This window comes from Pecten maximus, chromosome 5, assembly GCF_902652985.1.
Source record: "Pecten maximus chromosome 5, xPecMax1.1, whole genome shotgun sequence".
NCBI classification, from domain to species: Eukaryota; Metazoa; Mollusca; class Bivalvia; order Pectinida; family Pectinidae; genus Pecten; species Pecten maximus.
In genome coordinates, this window is record NC_047019.1 from 46,830,876 (window position 1) to 46,845,879 (window position 15,004).

At 38.8% G+C, this 15,004-nt stretch overlaps 1 protein-coding gene across 1 annotated transcript in view; it reads left to right on the plus strand.

Moving 5' to 3' along the window:
• Positions 1–15,004, plus strand: part of LOC117328193 — a 22,534-nt gene continuing 7,530 nt past the window's right edge. Inside the window, exons 1-4 of the mRNA XM_033885610.1 lie at positions 1–44; positions 3,405–3,522; positions 4,992–5,146; positions 13,116–13,267. Coding sequence (XP_033741501.1) covers positions 4,999–5,146; positions 13,116–13,267 — 300 coding nt within the window. The 5' untranslated portion in view covers positions 1–44; positions 3,405–3,522; positions 4,992–4,998. The remainder of the gene's footprint in view (positions 45–3,404; positions 3,523–4,991; positions 5,147–13,115; positions 13,268–15,004) is intronic.

Genomic DNA, 15,004 nt, shown 5'->3' on the forward strand with positions numbered 1-15,004 from the left:
TTTCGAAGAGGAAAACCGCGACGTATGATAACAGAAGATGATAGGTATGCAAAACAAAATAGAAAAATAACCTTATATTAGGGAATGTTCATTTTTGGGTTTAATTACGAAGCATGTATTTTGCATTATTGTTCTGCATACGCTCGATCTTATAGCATAGTCAGCTACAATGCAAGAAAGATGGGATTATAATGTAGCCTGCATACTGACACTACTGTACATGCCAGCATGCATATGCGGTGTACGGACTACTGTTGTAGACATACCCGGTTGGGTTTATCTTATCGCTATTATAGTAAAATATCGCTGTAATAGCTTTTTATAGTTATACTAAATTTAGGTATTTACATTTAGCAAGTACCACAGGAATGAAAAGATTATAAAATTAAGGTTGACAAGTGATCAATAAGATTTATAAATCAGTTGTCATCATGTTTGTAATTTGAATACTGTGATAATTCACGTCAAATTGAAACAAAATCAGTCATAGAACAACAGTGAAAGAATGTAATAATAAAACAAGACTAGTTCCTCTTCCAATTGCATTGACCCCTGAACATGTGCCTCCTGGCCAATAAGTGGGAATAACCTTTACATACATACACATGGTCACAAATAGAACAAATATATATATTGTAGTATTTTTCTATATTAGTGTAGTATTTAGTGTAGTATTTTTCTATGTTTCTATTTTCTGTTATACCATCTTTGCTTTAGGAATTCTAATAGCCCGTCCATCTGTTGACCGTTGGTAATTAGATGGGGAGGGACACGTCGGGATGATATCCCGTGAAGTAATCAATTCACCACGCCCGTGGCAGTAATCGTCTGCCCGGCTCCTGTTCATGTTTATTGCCCCTTTCAGAGAGGTATTAATCGCCTCTCATCCCTATTATCCACTACAAATGGCTGGACCTGTCTGGGAGCTCCAGTGATGCCCCATCTTTATTACACATGGTCAACATTTACTCGCGGCTAATTGTTTTTCTAAGTGCTATGTACATTGTTATTTACACATTTAAGTCACCGGAGCGGAAGGCTCCGGTACAGGTGTGCACCGCTCCAGCAGGGCTCCGGCGCTCCGGTAGCCCTCCATTAGGTTTTGGTATAAAAGGGGTGAAAGCGAGAGCGGAGGGGGAGTTCAGTTCAGAGAGGGAGATCGTGCAGGAGAGTTCAAGCCAGAGAGTTCAGTTCAGAGAGGGAGTTCAAGCCAGAGAGTGTTAGGTGTTACTTTGCTGGATGTTGCTACGTATGCTGATGAAAGCGAGAGCGGTGTTGCCATTTATATATGCCCTGTACACTGCTGATGTTGCTGAATACATAGACTGAAACTTTACGACGGTGTTGAATTGTGTTTCTCGACGACCCACACTATTTAATTCTAAACTCGGGTATTGTGGCGGGTGTCTGACGCTACCTCGAGGACACCTACCGAGGGCTGCGGGACTTTGAGTATATAGTTCCCCGGCTATTTTCGCTACTAATATATTCATACCCTGCCTACACTCCTCTCTGACATGAAGTCCCTCCCATTGTCGATAGTGTAGCAAGTCCCGATTTGATTCACATCAGGCAGTATTTAGCTGTGGTTATAATTTTCTCGGATAAATAAACACATGTAAATTGATGATTTTGGTATCTATTATCAATATTCAATCCACAAACCTGCACATACGTCAATTGTTTGACCATAAATAGTAAAATCCAAACGAGCAAGACACACGCAGATATCAGTTCAAACATACCGCTATCTTTGATACAAGCGTAAAGGTAAATTTCCTTATAAGGATATCAAAATAAATTGATGCTAATGAGATTTCCCGCGAGATTTCAACAGATAAACAAATTCGGAGTTATATACATTGTACGTCGGTGAGTGAGGAAGGTCCAATCATTCTGAAATTCTTAATTTACGCAAAGTAAGATGCGATTTCTTCACAAGAGTAACCAAACACTGGTTAAATATCTCTGATTATATTTTTTTTATCGTAGTAGCTTCATCCATATGTGCTCACAGTGCCAAATTTGGGTCAGTATCTTCGAGAAGTATCATGGCGGATCGCGGAGACAACTCGAGCAGTATAATATTAGAATGTGCGAATTAAAGATTTCCAGATTAGACGATATGCTAATACATTGCAAAATTGTATTAGAAATGTTTAATTATACTAACTATTACTCCAAAGTTACACAATATCTGCTATTTATAGCATTTTCGATGTTTACTGTTTTGCAACACTACCGTCAATGGAAGGGAATTGTAGCTCTGCTGACAACTATCTGTCAGAAATTGTCCGTCGTCCAGAGCTACGTTATCGCAGCTAGGTCACAAATTAAATTAACCTGAATTTCCTCTGACACTGACACCATGGTGTCAGGGCAGAGGAAACTCGGGCTAGGTCACAAACATTTTATCTATACTGTATGCATTTATCAGAGGTTTTAAATCCAATGTCAATTGTTAAATAGTTTCAGCCAAAACATACCGTATTTGACCTAATAAGGGCGCCTGCCCTAATAAGGGCGCCCCTACCTTTTTTCAAGGAAATAAATCTTTGACTGAGTGTCAAAATGGTGTTCAAAAGTAATAATTCATGTGAAATATTTTGCTACTTTATGTGTTCAATTTTCTTCAGCAAATTAAGTAACTGGAACACATGTTTTCGCCACATTTTGTGTATTCCTACAGGCTACAGATGACATGTCAGTGCAAAGAGCACCCAAAACTAAACACACATACAAATAATAACTTACCATCTTTATTTGAAGATGAAGTAAAGACTTCATTCTTGTTGATAAATAACTTTTGTTCAGAACAGAAAGCTGGTAAAAGACATTGTAAATCAATTATGAGGTCAAAGAAAACGATGTCTGATATGATCTGGGAAATCCCCTGTTTCTATAAATAGAACACAAAAGAGTTCCATTTGAACATAAATGGTGGAACACACGTTTTCTGGTCTAAAGATCAGCTGGCATGGTTTACAAGTATTCAAGTGATGTTTAAGCTTAATATATGATAATGAATAGATATCTTCATCTGGAATATTTTTATGACTGAATATTTTACCGTTTCCACAACCTTGGGTATTCTGCTATAAGGTATAGTCTGTTTCATAAAACTTCAGAATAACTAATCTTAATAAGGGCGCCCCCACTGTCAATTACCCGCGCCCTGCGCCCTTATTAGGTCAAATACGGTACATTGGAAATGTTTACATGTGATATTATACATTATATATACAGCATCCTTTATAGGTTTCTCCATGATCATACATTATTATGCATGCAAATTAAAATCTCTGACATTTTTTCTTTTGTTGTGAATTGATAAGTTATGAAGGTTATTTGATATACCATGATTAGCTAATTATTTGGTTAATTGTATTTATATATTGTAACAGGAATGCTGCAGCAGTGCCAGACCTGGGATTGAATAACAACCTCAAGATACACATTCCAAACAAATGGGCTTGTTACTTACAGTCACCCATTCCAGTCCAGCTATATCCATCCTATTTTGTAAGACTTCAATGAAGACAACACTGAAACATTTAATTGGCCATTAGCTAACACATTGAATATCTTATATATTATAGTTGTGGGGGAGTTCAGATCATGTGGAACTAATAAAAACCTGGCACTTTCCAGCACCACATACACAAGTAGTTCAGTCTTAATCATAAATTGCCATGACAAGACCAACTCTAGATCTCATTTAGAGTTGTGCAATATATTTCCCACCTCACATTGATGATGAAATTGAAGGTTTGAGGTGGTTTGCATAAAAGCAATAGCTGTTTTGTCATGTCTTACAAAGTTCTCAATTCAGACATTCAGAGCCCTCTTTTTTTTCAAATTTATGTAAGAATAAAAGGCATATCCATTCTAACTAGTTATATATATACACAGGCTGTTAGTGCAGTTTTATTTTCTTCCTTTAAATCTATTCTCACAAGAATGCTGTGACATCACATATGAAATGTTAAATCTACCCCAATACAAAATTTTCCTATGTAAAATTGTGTGATCTAAAATAATCTTCATTTTGAGGGAAGGGCAACATGTTGGTAGAACATGTTGCAAGTAAGACCCACCCTTTCCTATCCTTCACTTTTTGCAGAATGATCGATTTTGAAATAGCTTAAAGTGATCAAAATAAGCCCTATCTAAACTTTCATACTAAGTCATGAATCTACTTGTACTAGAAGAAAGTCTTAAATGTGATCACACTCATTCACAGGCACCACTATACGTACTGTGAGAGAGAAAAAATGTCACCATTCTCCAGCTTATGCCTTGATTTTGCATTCATTGTTCGTCCATCTGGTTGTTTAGCATCAACGTTTCCATTTAAACAACTTTTCTTTTTAACCAAGAGGCCTAGAGCCATCAGCATGCTGTGATGAAGGGATATCAAAGTTGTTCTAACTTTAAATGAATGACTTTGACTTACTTTGAAGGTCACATGCATATGGGTCAAATGTACTAAAAATTAAGATTTCTCAATACTATAATATTCCAATAATGTCGTAATCAGCTGTGCAAAGTTGCATTAGACACAAGTAATTGGTAGAGGCTCATTTGTCTTGTTTAGATAGTACAAACATTTTAAATTGCATTTTTGAAAGAGGAAGTGTACTTGTGGGTTTCCTGTTGCTCATGATCAGTCTAAAGTGCTTTGTAAGGGACTCATCTCACTTAAGATTCTATTTGCTCCCTTCATGGTTTGTCAGATACACACAGGTACCGTTACTGATTGATCTGGTGATCTTAACTTTTCCCAAGCTGTTTGAGCAAACCTCAACATCTTGATAATGAAATTTAAAAAAAAACAGAACATGTTAACTAATTTTCTGTCTTTATAGCTTATAATTATAGCTGCATTGTGTTATGTAGATTGAAATTGTCATATGTAGATTGAAATTGTCATATGTAGATTGAAATTGTCATATATAGGTCAAATTATGAATTTTGGCATTATGATGCAGAACCAATATGACATCACTTGCTGACTTACGACGTCGATTTGCATGTTCGGATGGGAAAACACAAAGTGACACTGGGAGTAGTGGTGTGATCAGAAATGGTACCAGTCCAGAAAACAACAGAGCTAAAGGTGACACAGGCACAATTGAAATAACAGGTAAAGTATTACATACAACAGGAAAGTATGAAAACACTATAAACTTCTGATTAAATTAAATTTGGGGAAAACATTGATAGAACATATAAACCATGGTTATAGTGTTGCCTGCTGAGCACGGCGGACACTTGGGGATCACTTCCAATGTCATATGCGTTATCATTGGTGTGGTCAGTCACACTGAAGTTTTATGGACTTTTTAGGTCACCTGAGACGAAGTCTCAAGTGACCTATTCTAATCGCCTTTTGTCCGTCGTCGTGCGGTGTGCGTCGTGCGTCCGTAAACTTTTTACATTTTCGACTTCTTCTCCAAAACCACTTAACAAAATTCAATGAAATTTGGCAGAAAGTTTCTATGGCTGAAGGTCAACCAAAATTGTGAATTATATGGTCCCCACCCCCCAGGGGCCTGAGGGGTGGGGCCAAAAAGGGTCAAATTGACTAAAACTTCAAAAATCTTCTTCTCTACTCTCAGATATGGTGGAGTCAAACACTCTTTATAGATGAAAGGGTCTTGTGGTGCTTTACGAAAATTGTGAATTGCATGACCCTGGGGTTTCACGTTTGCCCCTGGGGAGGGGGTAAACTTTACTATAGTTTATATAGGGAAATCACATTTTTGACTTTTACTTGTTGGATTTGTATTGGAATTCATTCTAACTTGTATCAAATTATCAGCATGGGAGGACACTTTGATGGTATGTACATGTTGGCCCTAGTTGACCCCCAGGGGCTGGTGGGCGAGCCAAAAAGGGTCAAATTGACTAAAATTTCAAAAATCTTCTCCCCTACTCTCAGATATGGTAGAATCAAATACTCTTCATAGATGGAAGGGTCTTAAGGTGCTTTACCAAAATTGTGAATTTCATGACCCTTGGGTCTCACGTTTGCCCCTGGGGAGGGGGTAAACTTTACTATAGTTTATATAGGGAAATCACATTTTTGACTATTATTTGTTGGATTTGTATTGGAATTCATTCTAACTTGGTTCAAATTATCAGCATGGGAGGACACTTTGATGGTATGTACATGTTGGCCCTAGTTGACCCCCAGGGGCTGGTGGGCGAGCCAAAAAGGGTCAAATTGACTAAAATTTCAAAAATCTTCTCCCCTACTCTCAGATATGGTAGAATCAAATACTCTTCATAGATGGAAGGGTCTTAAGGTGCTTTACCAAAATTGTGAATTTCATGACCCTGGGGTCTCACGTTTGCCCCTGGGGAGGGGGTAAACTTTACTATAGTTTATATAGGGAAATCACATTTTTGACTATTATTTGTTGGATTTGTATTGGAATTCATTCTAACTTGGTTCAAATTATCAGCATGGGATGACAGTTTGATGGTATGTACATGTTTGCCCTGGTTGACCCTCAGGGGCTGGTGGGCGGGGCCAAAAAGGGTCAAATTGACTAAAATTTCAAAAATCTTCTCCCCTACTCTCAGATATGGTAGAATCAAATACTCTTCATAGATGGAAGGATCTTCAGGTGCTTTACCAAAATTGTGAATTTCATGACCCTGGGGTCTCACGTTTGCCCCTGGGTAGGGGGTAAACTTTACTATAGTTTATATAGGGAAATCACATTTTTTACTATTATTTGTTGGATTTGTATTGGAATTCATTCTAACTTGGTTCATATTATCGGCATGGGATTACAGTTTAATGTTATGTACATGTTGGCCCTGGTTGACCCCCAGGGGCTGGTGGGCGGGGCCAAAAAGGGTCAAATTGACTGAAATTTCAAAACTCTTTCTCTACTCTCAGATATGTTAGAATCAAATACTTTTCATAGATGAAGGGGTCTTATGGTGCTTTACCAACATTGTGAATTTCATGACCCTGGGGTCTCACGTTTGCCCCTGGGTAGGGGGTAAACTTTACTATAGTTTATATAGGGAAATCACATTTTTGACTATTATTTGTTGGATTTGTATTGGAATTCATTCTAACTTGGTTCAAATTATCAGCATGGGATTACAGTTTGTTGTTATGTACATGTTGGCCCTGGTTGACCCCCAGGGGCTGGTGGGCGGGGCCAAAAAGGGTCAAATTGACTGAAATTTCAAAAATCTTCTTCTCTACTCTCAGATATGTTAGAATCAAATACTCTTCATAGATGGAAGGGTCTTAAGGTGCTTTACCAAAATTGTGAATTTCATGACCCTGGGGTTTCACGTTTGCCCCTGGGTAGGGGGTAAACTTTACTATAGTTTATATAGGGAAATCACATTTTTGACTATTATTTGTTGGATTTGTATTGGAATTCATTCTAACTTGGTTCAAATTATCAGCATGGGATTACAGTTTGATGTTATGTACATGTTGTCCCTGGTTGACCCCCAGGGGCTGGTGGGCGGGGCCAAAAAGGGTCAAATTGACTGAAATTTCAAAAATCTTCTTATCTACTATATGTATGAATCAAATACTCTTCATAGACTGACCCCATTAGGACTGATGGGTGGGGCCAAAAAGGGTCAATTTAGTTGACCGAAATATTTCAAATCTCAGGTGACCGTTAAGGCCCTTTGGGCCTCTTGTTTCCTAAAACCACCTGCCACATCAATTTGTAATTTAGGTGTGTGATTTTGCCACAATAAATTAAAGTCTCAGTTCAAACCCTGTGTCATTATTCCATTTTTAGCTTACCTGGCCCAACTTATCATTCAAATGACTTAGCGAAAATCAAGAGATATTGGGCCTGTAGCATGCTGGGGTGAATGGCTTCCTAGTTTGTTCAAATGATTGACCTTGTTCTACAATCAAGATCACAGGGGTCAATAGGCCAGTACACAATCACTGCTGGGCCTAAAAATAACCGCTGTATCAAAGTCAAAATGAGGCTGGGGTTGCAGTGTACAGTAAAAATGCCCAATTCTGAAAAATGAGGCACATGTTTTAGATATTTAAGCATACCCAGATAATATATATATGCAGACCTCCAGATCTGTGTAGTGTGTATTTAATTACATACATTTGTATACACAAGCCTGTGACATGTGACAAGCTAGAGGCTTAATCACTAATTACCATACCTGACAATACATTGTTATATAATACAGCTACTTAAAGTGCTGCAAACTATTTAGATTTCAGAACACATTGAAATAATAATCACAATAAGTTCAACATATTTACAGATAACTATTTGTAAATACGGTATCATCAAGATACAAAATGTTTTATAGCATATTCAGGATTGTAACATGTATGTGTCAATCAAGTAGCTTATAGTAGTCAAGTATTTCAGGTAAGATACTGTTGGCGATCGGATGTGATTGATTATCAACAGTCTAATCTTCATTTTGCTGTTTGATCAAAATAAGAAAGTTTGTCCAGGCTCTATCTCCTACACTGCTAGTCATTAGAACTTCATACTTGGTGGCGGGGATTATGGGTTGATTTGGTTATCTCCTACACTGCTAGTCATTAGAACTTCATACTTGGTGGCGGGGGTTATGGGTTGATTTGGTTATCTCCTACACTGCTAGTCATTAGAACTTCATACTTGGTGGCGGGGGTTATGGGTTGATTTGGTTATCTCCTACACTGCTAGTCATTAGAACCTCATACTTGGTGGCGGGGATTATGGGTTAATTTGGTTATCTCCTACACTGCTAGTCATTAGAACTTCATACTTGGTGGCGGGGGTTATGGGTTGATTTGGTTATCTCCTACACTGCTAGTCATTAGAACTTCATACTTGGTGGCGGGGGTTATGGGTTGATTTGGTTATCTCCTACACTGCTAGTCATTAGAACTTCATACTTGGTGGCGGGGATTATGGGTTGATTTGGTTATCTCCTACACTGCTAGTCATTAGAACCTCATACTTGGTGGCGGGGGTTATGGGTTGATTTGGTTATCTCCTACACTGCTAGTCATTAGAACCTCATACTTGGTGGCGGGGATTATGGGTCGATTTGGTTATCTCCTACACTGCTAGTCATTAGAACCTCATACTTGGTGGCGGGGATTATGGGTCGATTTGGTTATCTCCTACACTGCTAGTCATTAGAACTTCATACTTGGTGGCGGGGATTATGGGTTAATTTGGTTATCTCCTACACTGCTAGTCATTAGAACCTCATACTTGGTGGCGGGGTTATGGGTCGATTTGGTTATCTCCTACACTGCTAGTCATTAGAACTTCGTACTTGGTGGCGGGGATTATGGGTTGATTTGGTTATCTCCTACACTGCTAGTCATTAGAACCTCATACTTGGTGGCGGGGATTATGGGTTGATTTGGTTATCTCCTACACTGCTAGTCATTAGAACCTCATAATTGGTGGCGGGGGTTATGGGTTGATTTGGTTATCTCCTACACTGCTAGTCATTAGAACCTCATACTTGGTGGCGGGGATTATGGGTTCATTTGGTTATCTCCTACACTGCTAGTCATTAGAACTTCATACTTGGTGGTGGGGGTTATGGGTTGATTTGGTTATCTCCTACACTGCTAGTCATTAGAACTTCATACTTGGTGGCGGGGTTATGGGTTGATTTGGTTATCTCCTACACTGCTAGTCATTAGAACCTCATACTTGGTGGCGGGGTTATGGGTTGATTTGGTTATCTCCTACACTGCTAGTCATTAGAACCTCATACTTGGTGGCGGGGATTATGGGTTGATTTGGTTATCTCCTACACTGCTAGTCATTAGAACCTCATACTTGGTGGCGGGGATTATGGGTCGATTTGGTTATCTCCTACACTGCTAGTCATTAGAACCTCATACTTGGTGGCGGGGGTTATGGGTTGATTTGGTTATCTCCTTCACTGCTAGTCATTAGAACTTCATACTTGGTGGCGGGGATTATGGGTTGATTTGGTTATCTCCTACACTACTAGTCATTAGAACCTCATACTTGGTGGCGGGGATTATGGGTTGATTTGGTTATCTCCTACACTACTAGTCATTAGAACTTCATACCTGGGCCTTGGGGTTTGAGTTCACCTTAATTTTTAGCTCACCTGCCCGAAGGGCAAGTGAGCTTATGCCGTGGCGCGGCGTCCGTCGTCCGTCCGTCGGCCGTCCGGCCGTCCGGCCGTCCGGCCGTCCGTCCGGCGTCAACTTTCCATTCAAGCAACTTCTTCTCAATAACCAAAAGGCCTAGAGACCTAATATTGGGCCTGTAGCATGCTGGGGTGAAGGGCTACCAAGTTTGTTCAAATGAATGACCTTGACCTTCATTCAAGGTCACAGGAGTCAAAAAGGCTAAAATCTTCAAACGACTTCTTCTCAACAACCAACAGTCCCAGGGAGTTGATATTGGGTCTGTAGCATGCTGGGGTAAAGGGCTACCAACTTTGTTCAAATGAATGACCTTGACTTTCATTCAAGGTCACAGGAGTCAAAAAGGCTAAAAAAAAATTAGACGACTTCTTCTAAATAGCCAAAAGACCCAGGGACTTGATATTGGGTCTGTAGCATGCTGGGGTGAAGGGCTACCAAGTTTGTTCAAATGAATGACCTTGACCTTCATTCAAGGTCACAGGAGTCAAAAAGGCTAAAATCTTTAAACGACTTCTTCTCAATAACCAAGAGTCCCAGGGACTTGATATTGGGTCTGTAGCATGCTGGGGTGAAGGGCTACCAAGTTTGTTCAAATGAATGACCTTGACTTTCATTCAAGGTCACAGGAGTCAAAAAGGCTAAAATCTTTAAACAACTTCTTCTCAATAACCAAGAGTCCCAGGGAGTTGATATTGGGTCTGTAGCATGCTCGGGTGAAGGGCTACCAAGTTTGTTCAAATGAATGACCTTGACTTTCATTCAAGGTCACAGGAGTCAAAAAAGCTAAAATCTTTAAACGACTTCTTCTCAATAACCAAGAGTCCCAGGGAGTTGATATTGGGTCTGTAGCATGCTGGGGTGAAGGGCTACCAAGTTTGTTCAAATGAATGACCTTGACCGTCATTCAAGGTCACAGGAGTCAAAAAGGCTAAAATCTTTAAACGACTTCTTCTCAATAACCAAGAGTCCCAGAGGCCTAATATTTGGCCTGTAGCATGCTGGGGTGAAGGGCTCCCAAGTTTGTTCAAATGAATGACCTTGACTTTCATTCAAGGTCACATGAGTCAAAAAGGCTAAAAAAAAATTAGACAACTTCTTCTAAATAGCCAAAAGACCCAGGGACTTGATATTGGGTCTGTAGCATGCTGGGGTGAAGGGCTACCAAGTTTGTTCAAATGAATGACCTTGACCTTCATTCAAGGTCACAGGAGTCAAAAAGGCTAAAATCTTTAAACGACTTCTTCTCAATAACCAAGAGTCCCAGGGACTTGATATTGGGTCTGTAGCATGCTGGGGTGAAGGGCTACCAAGTTTGTTCAAATGAATGACCTTGACTTTCATTCAAGGTCACAGGAGTCAAAAAGGCTAAAATCTTTAAACAACTTCTTCTCAATAACCAAGAGTCCCAGGGAGTTGATATTGGGTCTGTAGCATGCTCGGGTGAAGGGCTACCAAGTTTGTTCAAATGAATGACCTTGACTTTCATTCAAGGTCACAGGAGTCAAAAAGGCTAAAATCTTTAAATGACTTCTTCTCAATAACCAAGAGTCCCAGGGAGTTGATATTGGGTCTGTAGCATGCTGGGGTGAAGGGCTACCAAGTTTGTTCAAATGAATGACCTTGACCGTCATTCAAGGTCACAGGAGTCAAAAAGGCTAAAATCTTTAAACGACTTCTTCTCAATAACCAAGAGTCCCAGAGGCCTAATATTTGGCCTGTAGCATGCTGGGGTGAAGGGCTCCCAAGTTTGTTCAAATGAATGACCTTGACTTTCATTCAAGGTCACAGGAGTCAAAAAGGCTAAAATCTTTAAACGACTTCTTCTCAATAACCAAGAGTCTCAGGGAGTTGATATTGGGTCTGTAGCATGCTGCGGTAAAGGGCTACCAATTTTGTTCAGATGAATGACCTTGACCTTCATTCAAGGTCACGGGTCAAAAAGGCTAAAATCTTTAAACAACTTCTTCTCAATAACCAAGAGTCCCAGGGAGTTGATATTGGGTCTGTAGCATGCTGGGGTGAAGGGCTACCAAGTTTGTTCAAATGAATGACCTTGACTTTCATTCAAGGTCACCGGAGTCAAAAAGGCTAAAATCTTTAAACGACTTCTTCTCAATAACCAAGAGTCCCAGAGACCTAATATTTGGCCTGTAGCATGCTGGGGTGAAGGGCTACCAAGTTTGTTCAAATGAATGACCTTGACTTTCATTCAAGGTCACAGGAGTCAAAAAGGCTAAAATCTTTAAACGACTTCTTCTCAATAACCAAGAGTCCCAGAGAGTTGATATTGGGTCTGTAGCATGCTGGGGTAAAGGGCTACCAAGTTTGTTCAATTGAATGACCTTGACCTTCATTCAAGGTCACAGGGGTCAAAAAGGCTAAAATCTTTAAACAACTTCTTCTCAATAACCAAGAGTCCCAGGGAGTTGATATTGGGTCTGTAGCATGCTGGGGTGAAGGGCTACCAAGTTTGTTCAAATGAATGACCTTGACCTTCATTCAAGGTCACGTCGATCAAGTATGCTTAAATCTTTAAATAACTTTTAGTGAAAAGCCAAAGTGCAGAGAGACATTATATTGGTCCTGTAGCATGCTTTCAAATAACTGCAGGATCCATATATGAAAAGATCACTGCATTGCAGGTGAGCGATTTGGGCCCATTGGGCCCTTGTTACGAATTTATCATCTGCACATTCTTGGCATACAATTTCACATCTGATGGAGGACTGTAATTTGCCAATTTGTCTTGTTTAAAACTCATTGCTTCCAAAGTGTTGACTAGTATCAAGATTTAGAAATAAAGTACTGTTATAGTGTCTTAATTTGACTTAAAATTAAAACATTGGCTAACAGGTTGTGTACGATGTTATCATTTCCATGTAGCGTATTTGTATATGCAAAGTTACGTGTGGTATATGTATATATGTATATTAACCATGTACTGTTGTAGAAAATCAAACATGGCTGAACAAAATCGAGTTCCAGGGTAACCGTGCTGAAGATTGGCTAGAGTACATTCGCTATGTCAGCCAGCATACAGATTTTCCAAATGAGGTCAAGAAACACAACTACCTTTCTGGCATGTATGAACGAGCATTCAAGGTGAGTAGTAAAGTGTGAATGTCCAAAAACATCTTTAATGTTTGCATGCTGTTTGTAGCCTTAAAACAATTTGACTGGAGAGTTAGTAAGAACATGTCTGTTTTCTATAATGAGAAGGGTATGTGACAGTCTTCATATGTGATTGTCCTCAAGATGACTGTGACCTATGAGTTAACTCTGCAATATGTCATGTTACACAAAAAAAAAACGTAATTAATGTGATAACATGCCCAGGTTGCAAGGAATTTTACATTGGTGAAACTGGTAACACCTTCCAAGCTCAAGTCCGGGTACATAAACAACATGTAAATGTACCACGATATCAGCAAATCAAGTTAAGCGAACACCTGGATACATGTTGAAAAAAGAACTTGCAAATATTTCCATTCAGAATCTTTAAAATATTATCAGATACCGGTAGTCATATCGAAAGGAAAGAGAAAGAAATGTACTTTATAAAAGCATTTAAAGCTAAAACCTATCAGGACTTAACAATATTATCTCCCCGGTTAATATGACGTCACTATTGAACTGTATTATCTATGACATCATATATCCCCGGTTAATGACATTACTATTGAACTGTATTATCTATGACGTCATATATCCCCTGTTGATATGCCATTACTATTGAACTGTATTATCTGACATCATATCTCCCCGGTTGATATGACATTACTATTGAACTGTATTATCTATGACGTCACTATTGAACTGTATTATCTATGACATCATATATCCCCTGTTAATATGACATTACTATTGAACTGTATTATCTATGACGTCACTATTGAACTGTATTATCTATGACATCATATATCCCCTGTTAATATGACTTTACTATTGAACTGTATTATCTATGACGTCATATCTCACCATTTAATATGACGTCACTATTGAACTGTATTATCTATGACGTCATATATCCCCTGTTGATATGACCTCACTATTGAACTGTATTATCTGACATCATATCTCCCCGGTTAATGACCTCACTATTGAACTGTATTATCTGACATCATATCTCCCCGGTTAATATGACCTCACTATTGAACTGTATTATCTGACGTCATATCTCCTCGGTTGATATGACCTCACTATTGAACTGTATTATCTATGACGTCATGTATCCCCTGTTAATATGACATCACTATTGAACTGTATTATCTGACATCATATCTCCCCGGTTAATGACGTCACTATTGAACTGTATTATCTATGACTTCATATATCCCCGGTTAATATGACCTCACTATTGAACTGTATTATCTATGACGTCACTATTGAACTGTATTATCTATGACATCCTATATCCCCTGTTAATATGACATCACTATTGAACTGTATTATCTATGACGTCATATATACCCTGTTGATATGAAATCACTAATGAACTGTATTATCTGACATCATATCTCCCCGGTTAATGACATTACTATTGAACTGTATTATCTATGACGTCATATATCCTCGGTTAATATGACCTCACTATTGAACTGTATTATCTATGACGTCATATATCCCCTGTTGATATGAAATCACTAATGAACTGTATTATCTGACATCATATCTCCCCGGTTAATGACATTACTATTGAACTGTATTATCTATGACGTCATATATCCCCGGTTAATATGACCTCACTATTGAACTGTACTATCTGACATCATATCTTCCCGGTTAACGACATTACTATTGAACTGTATGATCTATGACGTCATATATCCACTGTTAATA